The sequence below is a fragment of the Castanea sativa genome, chromosome 1, assembly GCF_040712315.1.
Source record: "Castanea sativa cultivar Marrone di Chiusa Pesio chromosome 1, ASM4071231v1".
Lineage (NCBI taxonomy): Eukaryota > Viridiplantae > Streptophyta > Magnoliopsida > Fagales > Fagaceae > Castanea > Castanea sativa.
This window is the reverse complement of record NC_134013.1, coordinates 25950373-25972709: the sequence shown is the minus strand read 5'-3', so window position 1 is coordinate 25972709 and position 22337 is coordinate 25950373. Positions and strand designations below refer to the sequence as shown.

At 35.8% G+C, this 22337-nt stretch overlaps 1 protein-coding gene across 1 annotated transcript; it reads right to left on the bottom strand.

Annotated features, from left to right (window-relative positions):
- Positions 1-3151: 3151 nt before the first annotated feature.
- On the bottom strand, positions 3152-20324 carry LOC142614317 (uncharacterized). The gene is made up of 5 exons (XM_075786916.1): positions 20095-20324; positions 14522-14721; positions 8106-8207; positions 3843-3894; positions 3152-3761 (listed from the first exon to the last, which is right to left on the bottom strand). Exons 1-5 carry the CDS (start codon positions 20183-20185, stop codon positions 3649-3651), a joined length of 558 nt encoding a protein of 185 aa, XP_075643031.1. The 5' UTR covers positions 20186-20324; the 3' UTR covers positions 3152-3648.
- Positions 20325-22337: the final 2013 nt, after the last annotated feature.

The following is a 22337-nucleotide window of genomic DNA, read 5'->3' as shown; positions in this document are numbered from 1 at the left end:
CTATGTGTTTTTTTTTTTTTTTTTTGAGAATAAGAATCAATGTACTTGAATCTATAATTATTTGTTTCATAGGGAAAATCATGCAAAGAATCTATAGTTATTACTTTTGCAAGATGAAATGAAAGAACATGACCTACTGGCACAAACCAAATTGTTTCACTCAAAAAAACTACTGGCATACGGAAAGAATAAGAATCTGTGTACTTTTTTTTAGAATAAGAATCTATGTTGCAAAATATATTTTTTAACTTGACTATTCTCTCTCTCCTCCTCTCTCTCTCTCCCTCTTTCCTCCAATTTTCAGCAACTCCATTGCCACAATTTTTTTTCCTCCAATTTGTGGCAATTCCATTGCCACAAATCAAATTTTCTCTTCTTCTTCTTTTTCTTTTTTTCAATTTTGGCAATATGGTTGCCACAATTCCTTTAAATTTCCTCCAATTTTCAGCCCAAATCAATTTTTCTCTCTCCTCTTTTCTCCAATTTCTACAACTTGGTTGCCACAATTCTTTTTTTTTTTCTCCAATTTTCGGCAACTTGGTTACCACAATTCCTTTTTTTTTTTCTCTCTCTCCTTTTTCCTCCCCTACAATTTCAACAACTTGGTTGCCACAATTGCTTTTTTTTTTTTTTTTTTTTTTTTTTTTTTTTTTTTTTTTTTTCTCTTTTCAAGCACTTCTCTCCTTCCCCCAAATTTGGGCAACAGGAATTTCGGTAACCTCATTACCGAAATTCAAATATTTTCTCACTCCAACCACACATCATTTCTCTCTCCTCTCTTGTACTTTTTGTTAGAATTTTGGTAACAGTATTGCCGAAATTTACTTCTTTCCTCATTTTTCCAAATAACTTCCAACAGTTCTTATATCACTAATAAACTCACTTTTTGGCAAGATTCAGCCAAAAGACTCATCCTTTTGGTTGGTTAGAGGTGACAAGAATACCAAGTACTTTCATAGTAGAGCCACTATGAGGTATTGGAGGAATAAAATCTCGAGTATTTACAATTTAGTAGGCAGGTGGTATTCACAACCAGATAAGATTGCTAAGACACTCATTGATTTTTATCAAAACCTCTTTATTACTTCAAATTCGGTTATTTGTGAGGAAGCTCTAAATCCAATTCCAAATATTGTCAATGATGAGATGAACTCCCTATTATTACAAGCTTTTATGGAATGGGAGGTTCTGGTTGCGTTGAAACAAATGGCTCCACTTAGAGCTCCTAAACCAGATGGAATGCCTTTTCTCTTTTATCAAAATAGTTGGAGTGTCATTGGTAGTGATGTCTCACAAACTATTCTGTCCTATCTCAACACTGTTTTTCTACCTCATTTTCCTAATCATACTTTTCTCACACTAATTCCTAAGGTTAAAACTTAAAAGTCCTGTGTTTGTCTCTAATTATCAGCCTATCAGTATACGTAATGTTTTATACAAAAAAAAATTCAAAGGTTTTGGCAAAAAGACTTTAAAAATCTGTTCGTCCATCATCACAAAACACCAAAGTGCCTTCACAAAAAAAAAAAAAAAAGAAGCTTAATATCTAATAATAGACTAAGAACTGACAAAACATGTTTTATGGCTCTTAAACTGGATATGAGCAAAGCTAACAATAGGGTGAAGTGGGCTTTCTTGGAGGCAGTGATGAGAAAACTGGGTTTTAATGAGAGGTAGATTAACCCCATGATGATCTGTGCCACTTCAGTTTCTTATTCCATTTTGGTGAACGGTTTGATCCATCCCTTTAGAGGGATTTGCCAAGGAAATCCTTTGTCCCCCTTCCTTTTCGTACTTTGCACTGCAAGACGCCATAGCCTAATCTCTGAGACAGACAAGGAAGGCTTTATTCGTGGTTTTTCTATTTGTAAAAGTAAAATGAGCCTTAGACTAACCCATTTGCTTTTTGCGGATGATAATCTTCTTTTTTGCGAAGACAGATAAACATGACTGTTAAAGGTGTTAGGAAATTCTAACAATTTATGAGAAAATTTAAGGACAATAGGTCAATAGAGGAAAAACATTCATCTTTCTCAGTAAATCTACTGCAAATGACGTAAAGCTGGAAATGAAGGAAGCTTTGGGAGTTTTAGACATAATGCACTATGAAAAAGTATTTGGCCTACCATGATTAAATATTGAAGTTCAAAATTATTTGTTGTTTATGTAATTATGCTTTGAACATGAAGGATTGACAATAGGTTTTTTTTCCGTGTTTATGCTTTATTTTTATTTTTTTTCTTACGTAAATTGTGAAATATGTTGAAAATTATTTAAATTTCAGTCAATACTTTTTAATCATGTTTTTTTTTTTACAAATTTATTCTTTATAATTTAATATTATATTTGATTAGAACATCATTGTGGCCTTGTGTCTACTCAACCCTTAGTCCAACCTACCAGAGATTTCGAATCTAGTATCTTATGGATATCAATGTCACGAGGTCTTGGAAGTCACTAAACTAACCCTGAGATTGCACAAAAACTTCAATTACTTCTCCAATTACTTTGTAATCGAATTTTTAAACCTTCATCATGATATGAGGGTATTTAATACGGTATTTCAGTCACCATTTAATTTGTAATATAATGAAGCATAACTAATTGCAGGTGTTGCAAGTGCCACCCACCCAAGTTAATTTCCAAATCACAAAGTAATAAGAACTTTCCTCTATGATGCAGCACCAACCAATTAATTGTTTCTATCAAGACCCTACTTTGCTAGTTTGTCTGTCTCATCAATTAATCTAGAAACTCATCACTACCCTGAAGAGGTGTATATTCTAAAGTCTTCTAAAAGCTTTGGAGAAGAATGAGGAAAGAATTGCATTCTATTTGTTATTTTCTTTAGTGTTAATTAGTCATACAAATTACACAAATGAATATCACGCCATAGATACTCTAATTTACAGAGGAGATTTCTAACTTAACGGGGAAATCTGGAAAGTGGGATAGAAAATAATTACTACAACTCTACAAGATACATGGTGCGTAATTAAAAACTAAAAATAAACAACATATTAAAGTAGAGATTCCCTTTGTTTCTAAGACCAGGGTGCCTTGCCAGTGGCAACCAAGAGTAACTGTAGAATTAAATTTTGGACAAAACTTATCAAAAAAAAAAAAAAATTTGGACAAAACAAGTATCAGTAGTTAGGAAACAAATATTGGTGAATCAGTCATCTACTTTCCAGGTACTTTTGCTTGTAGAAGAACCAAATTATTGCCTGCACTAAACCACCATAACACTGTTTGGATATTATCAGAGTGCCAATACTATAGCAATGCCATTCCCTGTGTAATCTAAAGCAACATGAGCATGATACTATTTATAAGCTCAAATGAAAGAATGACTTGTTGCCCATACACAAAAGAAACATCCATGTTTGATAAAAGATGGACGGAAGCAGCCGTGCATTGCTTTGCAGCCACAAACAGAGTGATACGTAAAAGGTACAAAAGAAAAGGTTTAGGCTTAAAATCATGTGCATCCAAGAAGTTAATCCTGTCTAGGCTTGGTGAATGCCACCAAGTAGGAAATCAGAAGACAAAAACATGTCTTGCTTTCTGTAGGGTTTGTATTAACTTTCCTTTCCTTCATTGCTGCTTTCCTCTTCAGTTTTGAATATGTCATGTCCATAGGACAGCTCATGAACCTCCATGACGGACATAGAGTACCGACCGATAAATGGCAGCAACATGGAGGAAACAGATGAGCACTATAAGGAGATCATCCAAGAGGCCAACTATTCCCAGTATTCCTGCATTGCAACTAATCACCTTCAGGGACCAAAACATGTCCATAAGAATTCAACAAATTGAAAGTACAAAGAACAAGATACCTTCTGGAATAATGTCGACAGGACTCAGTACGTAGACTGCACTTAGTATCATCTGTCCATAACAACTAGAATAAGAGCTTGTCCTTGAAATACCAGTAAGAGTAAAATTCAAGATTTTAGGTTAATATAAAACATGATAACATTTAGATTATCACCCTGGTAATTGAAAATATGACTCTAAACTACAGCATATATTGGGCTGTGCCTGTGTACATTGTACATAATTGCCAGATGCAGCCATGCAATAGCACATGCAGCTGCAAACAAAGCCCTACAAGATTATTTGCCAATACAACAGTAGTATCCCACTGTCACACTTTAAGCATTATAACCATTTAATTTAATGCATTCTAATCGGTATGAACCATTCTAATTTTCTTACATTCTAGTCACACTTCATGGATGAATGGTTCACACAGATGCCCTTAAGTAGCAAAGAGGGAAAGTAACATAGTCGTACATGAGTGTCAAGTTAATGACAGTCACCAGAGGATCTCTGAGAATTCCAAAGTTAAATTTGTATAGGTTTATCCTCAAAAAGGGTTAAACTGTTGGAAAGGAGTCTCTAAGTGATGGAATGTTTGAACCCTAAGAGAGGGGAGGGGGGAGGGGGGGGGGGGGGAGGGGGCACAGGGGATATCATTCTTCATCCCTAAGTGATGGAATGTTTGAATCCTAAGGTAGGGATGAAGAATGATATCCCCTGCGCCCCCCCCCCATTTGGTATGTTTTCAAAGGCTGGAATTCCTTAAAAAAAATCCTTCTGTCCTCATTGATTAGTTTTTTTTTTTTTTTTTTTTTTTTTGATAAGCAATAAAGAAGTATATTACAAAAAACTACCTTATGCAGAAAAACATAAGGCAGAAAGAAAATTACAAAGAGAAAAGAAGCACAAGAGAGGAAAAGAAACTAATTACAAAGAGAGAGCTAAGGAATATGGGGAGAGAATTACTAGAGGTGAGTCCCCAAGCCCTAGACCAGTCAAACAGAGAGCCACTGAAAGAAGCCAATAACTGGTTATCCGAACTTTCCATGTCCTCAAACGTCCTCCTATTTTGCTCCCTCCAAAGACACCACATTAAGCACAACGGAGCTAAATTCCAAATGCTAGACGAATGCTTTCCAAGCCAATTCCACCAGCCAAAGAGCGTATCCGCAACCAATCTTGGCAAGACCCAAGAAATTCCAAACAATCTAAAGACCAAACTCCACAACCGATAAGCCTTACCACAATGAAGTAGCAAATGATCCATCGTCTCCCCATTACAACGGCACATAATGCACCAGTCAACAAAATTTATCCCTATACACCTCAAACTGTCACCTGTAAGGATCTTATCCCATACAGCAGTCCACACAAAGAAGGAGACACTGAGGAACCTTAACCTTCCAGACTCCTTTCCAAGGAAAAATTATGGGTAAGGGACTTTGTAACTTATTATAGAACGATCGGACATCAAAAACCCCATTCTTTGTCATCTTCCATCGCAAATGATCACCATTCTCATTGGGAGGTAAATTTGAAGCCAATGTACGGAGAAATTCCTCCACTCCACCCATTTCCCAATCATTTGGTCTCTAAATAAACCGAACACCCCAGCTTCTCTGTTCCTCTATCCCCAACCGATCAAGGGAAGAGGCCACCGATGCCTCTTTATTGGAGGCAATCCCATACACACTCGGAAAAATCAAATAAAGTGGAGAATTCCCACACCATTGATCTGTCCAAAGCTTAACTCTATCTCCCGCCCCTACCTCATTGATTAGTTGTGATAGGTACATAGGAAAATACCATTTTTTTTTTAATAATTTGATAACTGGGGGAGGGGGGAATTTGAACCCTAGATGTCTCTTCTAGAAACACCATGAGCTACAAGGCTCTGGGCGGAAGTAGGGTTGATGTAAGAAAAATTAGGGAATTTGTCCATGTGTGTTTGTAGTGGGTTTAGGGTTAGGAAAGAAGAAGAATTAGAGAGATTATGTTCAGGGCTGTATGAACAGTAACTTTAGAAGAGAAGAAGAAAAGAAAGAGAAGATTGCCAAAAACAAAAGTTGCCATTTATCTCCCACTTCAAAGGAAATGATTTTTACAAAATACCACTCCTATTGTTGTTCCACAAAACCCAACCCACGTGGACCAACATCCTACAATAAGGGTGGTCCAAACACCTCTACCTTCCCCATTATTCAAACCAACCACTCCCCTTCAAAACTATCCATTTCTACTGCTCGATGCCAAAGCCATTTAGCAAAGATAGCCCTATGCAATACTTTTCTACTCCTAAGGTCATGACTCCCTTTCTACATAGCTAGCACACATTCCCCAATTTACTAGAGGATATTTAAACTCATCACTCTTATTTAATAAAAAAATCTTGATGAGGTGTATTTTCTAAAGTAGATCTGAAACAAGGCAGAGTACTATTTAATATGAGTAATCTTACTTCAAACAAGTATGTATTTTCTAAACTCCTAGCCTCCTCTTCAACCTCTCTAGAATCAAGCCCAAATTGCTAAAGATCCTTGAGCTAACACAAGCTAGGACAAAGGAAGAGAGCACACTGTACAGCCCAAAACATTGGAGCTTCCATAACCAGAATAAACAGCAGTGACAGATTGCTTTCTCTACTTCTCCCAAAAAAGCCCTCTCAAGCTTCTTGAGCTACTAAAGTCTAAAACAACCAGTAACCATACATAATAGATATATTTGTGTCTGTGTGTGTGTGTGTGTAATACAACATTTAGCAAAGCTGATTCATATCAGACTGCCATATCATCCTCTTTTTACCCTTGATTTTCAATTTTTCATTAATATTTAGCCTAACAGATGGTCACTTATAACCCTTATTCTTTTTTATTTTTTTTAAAGAAAAGAAAAATTATATATATATACACACACTAAAAAGAAAACAGGGGCAAAGCCCTAGTACACAGGCCTAACAAGAGCCTAATTTTTTTTTTTTTTCAAAGAAAAGAGGGGCAAAGCCCTAAGACACAGGAGTAACAAGAGACCCACCACCAAAGAATTAACACAAAAATTACAAAGATCTTTAAAAAAATCAATAAAAGGAGTACAAGAAAGATTCCCAATATCCCTTATCCATTCAAATATATATCTTAAAAAAAAAAGACTCAATTGAAGCAATGAGGTTTTGACTCCTTCAAACCTGTCCTAAAATGTTGTTTCTTACAAATACTCTACATCAAACATATAGGAATAGCATTCCATACATTTGATAACCATTATTCTAAATCAACAAGTGGACTACCCATGACATGGGTAATCCAGGTCAAGGGCAAAACAACTATGAAAGGAGTAGAAAAATTAGTCAGAAAAAAAAAAACAAAAACAAAACAAAAGATTATGAGAAAAATACATGGGTTAATGATATAGTACTGCATATCAGGTTGGACTTAGCCATCCAATGAAGTCAAAATAACACAAACAAGCTACAAACAATGATGTAATGCACAAAGTCCTGCAGCTGCTTATTGTCAAGCCTACTTTGGTTACCAAAGGAAAGAACAAATGCAAAAGGTCTACAACATAGTTCTGACTCTTGTCAAATTAGCCTTGATTAGTCAGGGGGCTAAAAAAGACCATGCCACCTCAACATATGGAAAACCTGACACACAACAGGTCCAATTACAAAGATCAAACATGCCATTATTCTTTTCCTACCAAAAGACAAACTAAAAATAAAAGCATCTCGTTAAATCGCCTTCATTGATAACTGGAGCCACTCAATCATTATAAAATCCACTGAATGGCAGAAAAGCTCTGACCTTTTCCTCTTTTATTTTTTGGGCATGTAAAACGGAGGAAAAAAATGTTGGTCCAGGTATCCAGAAAGACTTAAGCCATCATCCTTAAGAATTAAACAATATACATTTTTGGATCATACTTAAACTATACCATATTATTCAACAAGTTCAAGGTTCTAAATCAATGACGTTTCTATATTAGCTTTGGCTGTCTGAATCAAAGAGAAACCTGAATAGTTTCTAGATGACAACTTCAAATAATATCTAGGACTTCAAAGACCCAGATTAATGCACTAAAATTATTCCACCCAGGTATAGTAACAAACTATGCTGCTAAGGCAGAAAAGATGCATGCCTTAATTTAATAAAAGAAACACTGGTATTCAAATGAACAGATAATTATGCTGCTGAAACTGAAGAAGATGCAAGTAAGCGTGAATCTAACAGAAATGCAAGGAGCTACCACACATGTCTGCATGTTCGTGTCATTCACTTAACTGCAATGTAGACACGGGCTCTGATGACAAGAGGTAGAGATCTCTGAGGATCCATCAGTTCCCGTAACAACCTTCGGAGGAGAAATGGAAGGTCCTGCATTCTCTGTAAAAAGAAAACATCATTTGTACATGAGATAACAGTGACTTTGGTGCAGGGTGCTTAGATATGAAAAAAAAATGCAATTGTAAATGATAAAAAAAAGTCACAAATGTTGCACCAACTGGTCTAATGCAGCCAATGAGTCATAATAAATACATTTATATATATATATATATATAAAATTGAAAATTTTTAAATGCATACATGCATGCATACATACATTATAAGATGGCCAGAGATCTCATATATTCATCTCTATTTTTTTTTACAAGTATATTCCATCTTCTAGTTCAGGAAAATTTAATACGATTTTCCAAATGTTACCTTGATTTACTAGGAGTTTTGTGAATGCAACCATACATTATGAAATAGGTGGAAATTTTTTGAAAACTAACACAGTACAACCAGTTGGATGACATTTTATATCTTCATATGAAGAGAACTGAAGATGTTTAACTTCTCATTCATAATTACCATACAAATCAGCTACCATGAATGGAATGATGCGCCAGTGTCAAAAAAAAAACATTTACAAGGAGAAAGGGATACACTGGTCAGATTATTTGAGGTTCTCTTATTTCAGCTTCTTTCCTTTATCATATTTAAGTCTGCTACTAACCTTTCAAAACGGTTCATGTATGGTTGATGTGATCATTTTACCAAAATTTCATGTGTCATTCAAGCAAGTCAATTAGGTATGAATGCCATTGTCACCCTTCTTTAGGGACACAGCTGGGTCCAAATTGTTAAAGTAAAAGTGTTTAGGGTTTGATAAGTTGACCCTAACACATAAAATATTATTTATATATAAAGTGTTTCGCCCCTAGTTTAAACCCATAACACTCCCCCTCAATCTGGAGAGTATATTATTGGACCAAGTTGAAGAGTATATATCATCTCTCAAGCTAGAGAGTATATATAATACAATCCCAGCTTGTTACATAATAAACCCAAACAAGTCTTAACATAAAGCTTTGGTAAACATATCAACAATTTGAACTCTTGTAGAAACATATGAAATAGCAATTATACCATCTTCTACTTTCTCTCAAGTAACATAACAATCTATTTCTATATGCTCTCACGGAACATAGGATTGGAGGCAATGTGAATTGTTGCTTGATTGTCACAATGCATAGTCATAGAAAACTTTACAACAAATTTTAATTCCTCATGTAAATGCTGAATCCACATAAGCTCACATGATGTTTGTGCCATGGCTCTATTTTTTTATTATTATAAGTAATCAAAAAAATAGTATTAAAGAAAATAGAAAGGAACAATACAAGTTGTTCATGATGATGAACACAAGGAAAACAAAAAACAAACAACAAAGAGAAAGAAATCAGGATGCAGTTCTAAGGGAACATAAAAACTCAGAGAGAGATGAACAATCAGTAAAACCCCAACACCGAGACCAATCAAACAAACTACGCTGGCAAAGGACTTTTAACTCTTCCAACATCTTCTCAGTGTCCTCAAAGGAGCAGCGATTTCATTCCAACCATACAATCCACATCAAAATTCCGAATATACGAAGTATGATTCCCAAGCCAAGCCATTGATGCTAGCAAAATAACAAGCCCACCACAGTGCTTGGCATGACCCAATGAATGCCGAAAGCATGAAGAATAACAGCCCATAATGTGTATGTAACTGGATAATGAAGAAGTAAATGGTCCACAAATTCCCTATTACAATGGCACATACAACACCAATTTGTCAAAGAACAACCCCTAAGCATGAGATTATCCAAAGTAAGAATCCGACCATGAGCAGCTGTCCACAAAAAAAAGCCACTCGCTTAGGAACCTTAGTTTTCCAAACACCCTTCCAAGGGAACACAAATTTCTGAGCATTCTGGATCTCATGTTAGAAAGACTGGGTGTCAAATTTACCATTTCCTTTTAGGTGCCAACAAAGAGTATCACTTAGCCTCTGCACTAGATCTGGCAACAACAATTTTTCTTACTTTTCCAAGTAATCAAGTTTCCTCCCAAAAAAGAGCAATAGCCAATAGTAGATTTTCTATCTAATTGTGATCCTACCCAATCAGCATCAATATAGGCTTCTACCCGTAGGTGACCATTAGCTTCATACAAATGACCACGGCTTGGATGTGCTTAAAGATACCTCATAATCTGAATAACTGCCTCCCAATGTGGAAGGTGAAGGTGAGGATTTTTCATATACTGGCTCCAAAAAACACTGACTGCAAATAATATATCCGGGCGAGTAATTGTGAGATAATTTAGTTTACCAATTAGACAGCAATATCTCTCAAGAGTAGATAATAGCTCCCACTGATCTTCATACAATTTGACATTAGGATCCATAGGAGTCTCCACTGGCTTAGATCCTAACAAGTTGGTTTCTTCCAAAATATCCAACACATACTTTCTTTGTGATAAACTGATGGTCTGATGCCTTCTTTAAATCATGCTACCTCAATACCCAAGAAATAATGAAGCTTACCCAAATCCTTAGTCCGAAAGGAGCTTTGAAGGTATCTCTTCAAATCATCCATACCCTTTTTGTCATTACCAGTGATTATAATATCATTAACATATAGTGTCCGTTTAGGAATAGCTTATTTAGCTAAAACTGAAAACTTTTTGTTAAAAGTACTGTAAATATGTAAAAGTTAGTTGAATAGTGCAGTGGGACCAATGAATAGTACCAAAAACTGCAGTGGGACCAATGAATAATAGCAAAAATAAACTGAAAGTGGAGATAAGCTGAAAAATTAGGGTCATCCCAAACACACACATACCATCAACAAAATCTTTCCTCTTGCAAAGGTCTGAGAAAACACAAAATGATTAGAGTAGCGACATTACAATCCAAACTTTAACTCTGCTTCACTTAATCTACCAAACCAAGCTTTGGGAGGTTGTTTAAGACCATAGATGGCCTTATGCAACCTACTCACTTTTCCAAATCCCCCTAAGCAACAGACCCAAGTGGTTGCTCCATATACACCTCTTCCTTTAAATCACCATTCAAGAAGGCATTTTTAACATCTAACTGAAATAGTGGCCAGCCCAAATTAGCAGCCAAGGAGATCAAAATCCGGACAAAAAAAATTTTAGTAGCAGGCTAGAAATGTCTTTACATAGTCGACACCTCATGTCTGGGTATACCCTTTGGCAACCAAGCAAGCCTTCAAATGCTCAATAGAACAAGCAGGCAAGTACTTCATAGTACACACCCCACGACAACCAACTGTAGTATTCCATGAAGGATGAGTAACTAGAGACCAAGTAGCATTTTGAGACAGGGCAAACATTTCTGCCTCCATAGCAGACTTCCAACCAGGGATGGACATAGCCTCCTGAATAGACTTAGGAACAACAGTAAAATTCAAGGATGTGGTAAAAGCGTAGAGAGATGAGGTGAGGTATAGATTGTCAACTATTATGGTTGCTGGCGGCAAGGATGCCGATGGGTGGTGGTCAAAGGGTTAACAGCAGTGGACTGGGGGCTTTGATACCATGTTGTTAAGGTAAAAGTGTTTATGGTTTGATAAGTTGACCCTAAGTGACCGTTTGGATCACGTCCACGCCCACGCGTTTTGTGTTTCAGTTTTTTTTTTTTTTGGACCAGCGCCTGGTGCACTATTCATGGGACATGAACAGTGCAAATAGGCAAATGAACAATGTTTTTTAGTGTGAACAATAACTAGAAATTATTTTTTTATTGTTTTCAGTTTTCAGCAAAATAAATGGTATCCAAACGCACCCTAACACACAAAATATAATTTATATATAAAGAAGTACAGTGACATTACTGTTTTGCCCCTGGTTTAAACCCACAACACAACTGAAACCCTAAAATTCAACTGTTAGTTTCTAATAAAATAAATTCCCATGTATCAGCTATATTAATGATTCCAAAGTTTTCTTTGCTTAGTGATGATTCCAAGAAAACCTCAAAGTACCAATTCTTAGGGTCTTCATTTTCTTTTTGTTTAACTTCTCCTTTATCCCCCACATTTGATAGTGTCCGGCATCACGTCCTTTTTTAATACTTACACTAATGATATTTTTTTGTCTTTCTCTGCCCTTTTTGTTCCCTCAACTAAATTCAACTCACTTTCTTACAGGTGCATTAGTCCACAACTCTCCCTCATCTTTTCATCAACAGGTTCATCTCTATTTTTAAACGGATTTCCTCATTTCGAATCCTATTAATATAGAAAAATTTTATTCTTCCACCCTTTGTCTTCATTAAGCTACTCTTTTTTATAGGTAAATAAAACTTTATTAGAAGGAAATTGAAATAGTACAAGCTGCTCCGCTGGTACACAGGTAGTGTAATAAGGGAAAACAAGAAACTAAGCAAAAGTTCACAAATCTAAAAATCCAAAAGGGAAGGAACGGAAAGAACCCTTATTTTTTTTTTTTGGATAGGTAATAAGACTTTTATTGAAATAACTTAACATCATGTTTACAATGGTGAACACTCTGAACAAGAAACAAATACAAGAAGTTCAAGAACTAAAGCTAACTGATTGTAAGAATTTAGAAAATGAAATACAATGCATAAAACCCCATATACGAGTCCACTGAAACAAAGTACCGAAGAGAAGAAATTTTAAGAGGTCTAAGGTTCTCTCATTGTCTTCAAAGGTACGGGTATTACTGTATTGCATTCCTACCAAACTAACTGCATTAAACATGCTGGGACCATATTCCATATAGTTGACTGGTGCTTTCCAAACCAATTATTACAAAGCAAGAAGAAGAGAGCTAACCATTTTCAGATTTACCCACCAAATTCCAAACACCTCAAAAACTTCACTCCTTAAAGCATGAGAAAATTTACAGTGGAATAGAAGATGACCCACAAATTTCCCATCACAACAACACAAGTAACACCTATTAACCAGGAACTAACCTCTCTTAACTCAGAGTAGTCATCCAATCAAACAAAGAAAGCAAGAACTGTTTCAACAAGCTTCTCCCCCACCCCCCACCCCCCTCTCTGATTGAAAAGTTTGGTGGTATAGTTCACTCCAAATAGTCCAAATGATATGCAATGGAATCACCCCCCAAAAAACTGCATACCCGATGCGGACCAACACCCCTATTCCAACAAGCTAGGAATTCCAACACTTGTTTAGGCATCACCCATGAAACACCAAACGCACGCTAAACACAAATGTCCATAAACTACATGTAGAAGAACAGTGAAGGAGTAGGTGATCCACCGATTCCCAACTATTCTTACACATCCAATAGTGGTTAACAACACAAATCCTGAGACTATCCAACGTAAAAATCTTTCCCTTGATAGCTTTCCAACTGTCCAAGTGAAAAAAGCTTCCTCAAAAGGAGCTTTCACCTTAGAAATACTTCTCCACGGGAAAGAATGACTTCCTCTAGCTGTTAAAACTCTATAATACGACTTACATTGAGAGAACCATTCCTGGCAGGCATCCACGCTTCTATCTTCCCCTTTCCAACCAATATTACTTTCTATCCCATCTTTTCTAAGAGAAGAATCAGAGGTGCAATCAAACTCAATATGAGTTGTACAATTACAGTCAAGCCCACAAATCCTATATGTATTCCTATTTTATGAATTTAAGAGTTGAAATCTTAATTGTATAATATGTATCAATGATAAAAAAATTTCTTCGTCAACCTTTTGTCCTCATTAAATCACTTTTAATCCTATCTTTCATAAGAGAAGAATCAGAGGTGCACTAAAACTCAATGAGTTGTATAATTACAGACAAGCCCACTATAGACCATACTTCTCCTCCCAAGATGAGTTGTATGAGTTATATATCAAGCTCAAGATGCGTGTGTTTGATATTTAAGTTTTGTGCCTAACATCAAAAGGACCAATATTTGTATCATTGAATTTCTGGACCCAATAGAACATACTTCTCCTCTCATATCTTATAATAGAAGGCAAATAAATATATATACACACACATATACATATACATATATATATATATATATATATGAAATTTGTTAGTCAATATTGAATGTGTGATCAAATGCTGTCATCAACCACAAACTAATCTCCATATTCACGCTGTATATTTAAAATCAGCATTCCAATATACAAGTCCTTAACAAGAATAATTTGCTGGCAAATCTAAAAGTTTTTATGCATACATACAAAATTTGTTAGTCGATATTGAATGTGCAATCAAATGCTGTCATCAACCTCAAACTTATCTCAATATTCATGCCATATATTTAAAAGCACTGTTCCAATAAACAAGTCCTTAACAAGAATAATTTGCTAGCACATCTAAAAGATTTTATGCACACATAAACACACGCACACATACTTACCTGAATCAGACCATTGGCACGCCCACCAAAAAGGCGATTGTATGTTTCAACCTGTCTTAGAATCTCAGCAACCTCCGGGTCATGATGCCACCTTGATGAAGCCTCTCCAGGAACCAACAAGGTAATTTGACGACGACACAGTGGGCATTTACACGGCTGAATTGCTGAACCATAATGCCAAACCTGCATAATACAATTGCCTGAACACGAAGACAATAAATTAACTACCTGATTTTCATAATATTTATTGAAATCAAATTCCAAGTACACCACCAATTGACCAGGACAATATTCTGTTTAATAACATTACCCACAGTAAAAATTATACCCAAAGCAGCTGTCCACACATCTTTTTTTTTTAATAAGTACGAAAATTTAATTGAAAAAAGGCTACTTCATGCAAAAGGGCATAGAGAAGCCTAAAGAATTACAAACAAATACAGAAAATTATATACAATGAGAAAGAGACTCAATACACATAAGAACATAATCTTTATTCGTAAGCCCCCAAGCTTGAGACCAATCAAACAAAGTCCCAACAAAATGAGCTAGAAGTTGGTCCCTTGATCCCTCCAAATCCTCAAACGTTCTCCAATTCCATTCTCACCAAAGAATCCACATCAAACAAAGTGGAACCAAATTTCAAATATCCAACAAATTTTCCCAAACCAATTCCTCCAACCAAACAAAATATCTTTTGCACTCCCTAGCAAAACCCAAGAAACACCAAAAGACCTAAATACAGAACACCACAATTGATAAGCCTCCTTACAATGAATCAAAAGGTGATCCACCCCCTCCCCACTACATTGACAAATACAACACCAATCCACTACAGAATATCATCTCCTCCAAAGATTGTCACAAGTAAGAATCTTGCCCCATGCCACTGTCCAAACAAAAGACACTTTTCAGGGGGCCTTCACTTCCCAAATACCTTTCCAAGGGAAAGTGACAAGAGAGGACCCATTAAAATTTGTACACCCTTCCAACCAAACTAATCGGTGGTCACAAATTTCTATTTTAATTTTTTTTGCGGCACTAAAGTTATAAATGAAGCATTGTTCCAAAGCAGCAAGAAGCATAAACTTCCTGGAACTTCTCCACAACTCCTCAACGATGCTGGATGCCATCCAAACCTAGAGCTTTATCCCTTCCTTTCCTTGAGTATGCATAACATCTCTTCCTTTTTGAACTCCATCCAACCCATCTCTGTCTCATCAATTGGAGCCACTTCTATGATGGAGGACACAATTTACTATTTAATTATTGTAATTTATTATTTTTGGTATTTTTATGTAAAAAAACGTTATTTTAGGTTTAGGTGGTTTATTTCCTTGTTTTTTGGTGCATTTAATGCTTTTTAGGTCAAATTTGATTCCTATTATGGTTAGGTATCGATTAGGAGTTATTTCAAAATATATTTTCTTGTTTGTCAAGTTTTACGAAGCCCTTAAATAGGCTCCTAAGTTTGTAAATGTTTTTCATAGTTTATTACCAATAAAAATTCAGACTTGTGTCTTCTGTGTTCTTTGGTGGATTCCAAACCTATCTCCTTGTGGATTTAAGGAACCCCTTGTGAATTCGAGGTTTACTACCAGAAACTAACAGTTTAATTTCTCTTCCATTAAGAGAGCATCGAGTGGCTTTCTTTAGGCTTCCGCGACATCAGTTGGTATTAGAGCCTTGACTTACCCTAGTCTGATTGCTAATCGGCGAGACGGTAACCACCACCACAACAACGACAAATAACTTAGGGAGTATTACGTGAGGTACAACAAGCACTGACAAATATCTATGTTAGGATGGCGCTGTTGAAGAATGGAAACAATAGGGATAACAGCAACAGAGACATAACTCACGAGCAACCTATTGGTAAGCAAATTTCATATAGACCTTATAAGAGAATTGCAAGTTTTAATGGTTATTTTTTAAAAGAAGATTTTCTTAATTGGTTACTTGAACTAAAGGATTTATTTGACTATGAGCATATTTGCTATGAGAGAAAAGTTGGACTTGCTTTGTATAAACTTAGTAAGTATGCCTTATGTTGGTGGGAACGAGTACAATCTAGTAGAATCCGACAAGGTAAAGACAAAATTGTTCATGGCCAAGGATGAAAAAGATGCTTGCTATCAAATTTTATCCTTTGGATTGTGAAGAAATTTTGTCGTATACAATACAAGATTATTATTGGCCAAGAAGTTCATACTTGAATTATTTTGAAGAGCCAAATTTTCCACCGTTAAAGGAAGAATTGCATGTTGAAGAAAATATTGTTCTTGAAGAATATGGAGAAGTCAAAGAAGAAAATATAGAGATTTATGAGGAAATTAATGAACGCCTTGTTGTAGAAGAAGAACCTGAAATCAAGATTGTGGAGGAGATTAATAAAGACCCTATTATAGAGAAAGATCTTGAGGTTGAGATAGTAGAGACCATTAAAGAAGAAATTATAGAGGATGTTGTCAACGATCTCAATGAAATCAAGTTGATGAATGCAACATTCAAACTCCTATTATTTTATTGGGAGACGCCGAAACAAAGTTTATTGATTTTGTTGGGGTAGAAAGATTTGATTTGATCATTGACTCTTATTTGGTGAATATTGTCAATTACATGAAGATCAAGGGAGAAGAAGTTCAAGTTGCCCAATTAATGACTTTCAAGTTTGGCAAGAAGACAAAGAAGATGAAGTATTCAAAGCATTTGTTCTCTTGGCATGGGAGATTTCAGATTTCAAAGATGATCTTGAGGACAAGTTTGTTTCAAGTGGAGGGGTCTAATGTAGGACCTAATTTACTATTTAATTATTGTAATTTATTATTTTTGGTATTTTTATGTAAAAAAAAGTTATTTTAGGTTTAGGTGATTTATTTCCTTGTTTTTAGGTGCATTTAATGCTTTTTAGGTCAAATTTGATTCCTGCTATGGTTAGGTATAAATTAGGAGTTATTTTAGAATATATTTTCTTGTCTGTCAAGTTTTACAAAGCCCTTAAATAGGCCCCTAAGTTTGTAAACGTTTTTCATAGATTATTATCAATAAAAATTTAGACTTGTGTCTATTGTGTTCTCTGGTGAATTCTAGACCTATCACCTTATGAATTCAAGGAACCTCTTGTGGATTCGAGGTTTACTACCAATAACTAACAGTTTAGTTTCTGTTCCATCAAGAGAGTATTGAGGGTGCTTTCTTTAGGCTTCCGCGACATCATTCTAGCTCCTCAAGAATCAATATTGCACTCAATAATTTTTTTTGGCTAATTACACAACCTCTACCTTGTTCTTGGAATGGGAGAAGATGCAATTTGAGGTAGAAATTATTGGTAATCTTAATTCATATATAAATTGCAAAGACCTTTCTACACTATGAGGGAGAGTTTTAGAAATAGGAGGAAAAAAAGAGAGGATAATATCTACCCCAAGGAGTGGAGAGAAGAGAAAAGAAGGAGTGGAGAGAAGAGAAAAGGATTATTTTGTCTTATGTTGATTACATGTTTATAAGAGAAAATAGAGAGAATGAAATTGATTTGCCATTACACTATGTCTTCTTTTGCCCTTACTTCATTGAGTTGAAGGATAAAATTTTCTTTTTAAAATAAATGGTAAATTCCACTAAACCACCCTGAGGTTTGGGTTAATACCGACTAGGTCCAAAACTTTTCAAAATTGACCAACTTGATCCTTAAAGGACAAATTTGTCCCTGACTCTATTAGCACCGTTACTTTAGCCGAAACTCTTCTCTTCTCCTCATCTTAGACCCAAACCCTTCTCCTCTCTCTCTCTCAGACCTCTGGCTTTTTTTTTTTTCTCTTTCACCCACAGCGGCTCCCTCTCTCTCTCACCCACACCCATGGCAGCAAAAGACTCCCTCTTTCATGGCCAAAACCCATGTTTTTCAACTACCATCTTCCACTCTCTTCTCAAATCAGTGCCATGGAGACATTTGGCTAGGGATTTTTGAGCTTCACATCACCACCACTGCTATTGTTCCATCCAGTTGCTCTAATTTGGTGCCAAACATGTTTGGGTCTTCGTTTCTGGGTTTGGGTCTCTATTTCTAGGTTTGGTTCTTTGTTGTTTGGGTTTGTGTGCCAAACGTCAAGGGAACGTTTGACAAAGACCCATGAGCTCAGCCACCACCATCGGCGACGCCACCATTGGTGGCCGCCGATCTCTATCCTCTTTCTCTGTTCTTTTTTTTTTCTCTCTCTTTTGGTTTGGTTCTTTGTTGGTTTGGGTCTTGGTCAACTTAGGGATTGGGTTTTCTTATGTGATATAAAGATTCAGTGATTTTTTAGTTGGGTTTGAAAGGGGGTGGTCATTTGCAGATTTGTGGGTATTTTTTGATTTAGGGTTTGTCTCAAAATGGCTCTAATATGGTGATTTTGTTGGTGTGTGCATATGAATTTGTGTGTATGATTGGTAATTTGGGATGATTTTTGGAGGGTTTCAGGTTTTGGAATTTATATGGCTATGTGTGTATGTTTGTGTTCTATGACATGGTGCAACTGTGTCATGTGATTTGTGCCCAAATCCATACTCATGTTAGTGTAATCACATTGAATAGAACTCAAATATCTTGGTATGTAATAAACATTTACTAGGAAAGAGAAAATATGAGAGAAGAGACTGAAAAGAGGGTCTGAGATGAGAAAGAGAAGAGTGAATAGAATGTGAGAAAAAAGTAACTATGTTAGACAGAGTTAGGGATAAAATTGTCTTTTAAGGACCAAGTTGGTCATTTTTTAAAAGTCTTGGAGCTAGTTGGTATTAGCCCAAACCTCAAGGTGGTTTAGTAGAATTTACCCTAAAATTAAAACACATTGAGTGATTCTCTTCGCCTCCAATCCACCCACATTTGGGTAGATTGTAAAAGTGAGCCTAAGACTAAGAGGGTAAATTCCTTGCCGTCCTCTACTTTTTTGCTCCATCCAATCATGGTATAGGAATTAAAACCCTCTTTTTCTCTCCTTTCCCCTAAATCCCTCCATCCAGTGAGACCAATTCGCAAAATAGATCCCTTTCATATAGACATGTAAATCCATTATACCATCGTTTGTGAGATTCTCTAATATAATTCTCATGTGATATTCCCTTTCCGCGTAGTAAGGGGTGAAGGGTGAGGCCAAAATTTGAATCCCCCATATATTTGATTCCCAGCAGTATAGCTTTATATGGATTCTTGTTGAAGAAAAATTACTAAGACTTGATAATTATCAAAATCAAAGACTACATAATCTAACGTGTCATTTGCAGGCTTATATGGACACTTTGTTTTAGGAACACAAAGAAGAGAGAATAAAAACTCTCAGAACCCATTTAGAAGCTTTGCTAGCAGAGAAGTAGATATATAATAATCATGATCAATCAGGAATAAGGACTTGAAATTTGAAACAAGAGCGACCATCAGTAACAGTAACAGTATCAGTCCTGTGAATTACAAGCAATAAAAACGGCGGAAAACCAAGAACCTAGAATTAATCTGAATAATTCAACAATCTAATAATAATTTTTGAATCAAACAGAAGAGAAAGAAAGAAAAGAATTGAAGTAAGAAAGGCACTGACCGCAGAACCAGTGAGAGCAATTGGCTTGACAAGGGATATTGAAATTGTTACGGCACACCGAACAGCAATCGTCCGCCAAAGGACCATCCATCTCTCAGTCTCTCTCTTACACTCGTTGGGCCTTTTTCAAAACAATTTTCCTTAGTGACTAATAAAGTTTTGAAACTATTTTAGCACCTGACCAGACCAGACCAGACCAAAAGTGGAACTCGAGAATGCCGTGTCCCCGTGCGATTGGTATATGTAGAGCTCGCTTTTTAATTTAAACCCGTACTTTTTTAGTTACTTGTTTTTCGTTACACAACAAAATCACAAATTTTTGTAATGCCAATTTTTTATTGACCAAAATACCATTTTGCTTTCTACGTATTGGTTACCGACAATTTAATCCCTACATTTCTGTAACAATTAATTTGGTCTTTGTTATTTTCAATTAACAATCAATTTAGTCTCCTGTCGTTAATTTACTAATGAAAAATGCATGCGGAACAGTATATACTGTTGGCACACTTTAAGTTTACTAGCAACTAAACTAAGGAAAATATTAGCATTACAACTTTTGCCGCACCTTTTATTACACCTTATTTATGTGTCAAGTTGTGAGTAATGGTATAAATGTAGTGGGTCTATTTGGCTAATATGATTTTGTAGCTAATATGTGGGCTTGTATTTATGATTTTGTAGCTAATATGATTGATGATTGGTTTGTGGTTTTAAGAAGTTGTTGTTAAGTTATGGTTTTTCAAATAACATTTATGTTGATTTTATTCCATGACAAAATGTATTGTAATTGCATTAATTTGTTTCCTTGTATTTTGTAGGATTTAATTGTATTGGGTTTAATATTAAGTTGGTGAAGATTGCTCAAGACAGGTGATCTCGTGACTCAACACCAGCGAAAAGTCATGTGAGGAGCACATGTGGAAGTTTAAGAGTCAGTGCATCTCACGAGTATCTCGCAACTTGGCCAACCCGCGTGATGACCTGACAGTTGGGATTTTAAGTGTGATTCTTATACTCTTCACCCATACTATATATACTCTCATTACCCACAAAATTGTAAGGAGGTTATCAAATAGAAAACCCTAGAAAAAGGTTTCTACAACACTCACCTTTTTAGGGAGAGTTACTCATCTTTGAGTGAGAATTCCTTAGTAGTCTCTTCTCCTTCCCCTCTCCCATTGTCATACCTTGAAATGAGATTTGTATTCAAACACAACTCTCACCTATTTAGAGTGTAAATAGTGTTTTAGAGCTTGGGAAGTATTGGGTATTTGTCAAAATAAGCCAGTAAGGTTTGGCAGTGCAATCGTGCGGTATTGCGGGATTCGGGAAGCTAGTGAAGACAAGATTATGAGAAGTCTGTTGGTAACTAGAGATTGGAAGGCTCAAGTACTTTGGATAGATTAGGCTTTGAGGGTCTTTCTGGTATCCTTGTACTCCAACTTATTCACTAGTGGATCATTCGGCTTGGAGAGTCACAGAGAGGTTTTCACGTCAAGTTCTTAGGTTTTCCTCTTCGATAACACATCACCATGTTATCTTGTATTTGCATTTCTCTTCTCTTACTTTTTGTACTTTACATTTATTGTTTGTTATTTATGTTTATGCACTAGAGAGTAATTTCGGTTTATTGAGTTCCATTTACTCTTATTCTGCACTTAGATAAGTAGATTAAAAGCAATTTAACCGTTTGTTTAAAATTAGAGGTCTAAACAAGTAATAGTATTTTGTACTATTTGAGCTTTCAGTTGTATTTTAGCTTGAGACCAACATAACTTCCATCTCGTATTCTCCTACAAACATAACAAAAGCTCAGCTCCACATTTTAAAATTTTCATATAGAAGATAACAATTTCTACTAATCTACTAAAAGCATCAGCACCAGTGGTGCCAAAATGCTAAAAAGTCATTTTTAACACCACAAATAACAAAAATTGTGCTCCAATGGTGGTGCCAAAGCGAAAAAAAAAAATTTAACAAGTTACTACAGTAAACTGGTACTAGTACTAGTTCACAGTAGCAACTGGTATTGCATTTTTTTATTGGATTTTATTGTCTCTCTCTTCACTTTTTCTCTCACTTTCACTCTCACTCTCCCTCTCTTTCTCTTCCTCTAATGACTCTCTCTCTCTCTCTCTCTCTCTCTCTCTCTCACTCACGCTCTTTGGTTGATGGTCTGATCACCATGGCAATAATGGTGGTCGTTGCTGTCATTGGCTTCAGAGATGAGAGTGGGTCAC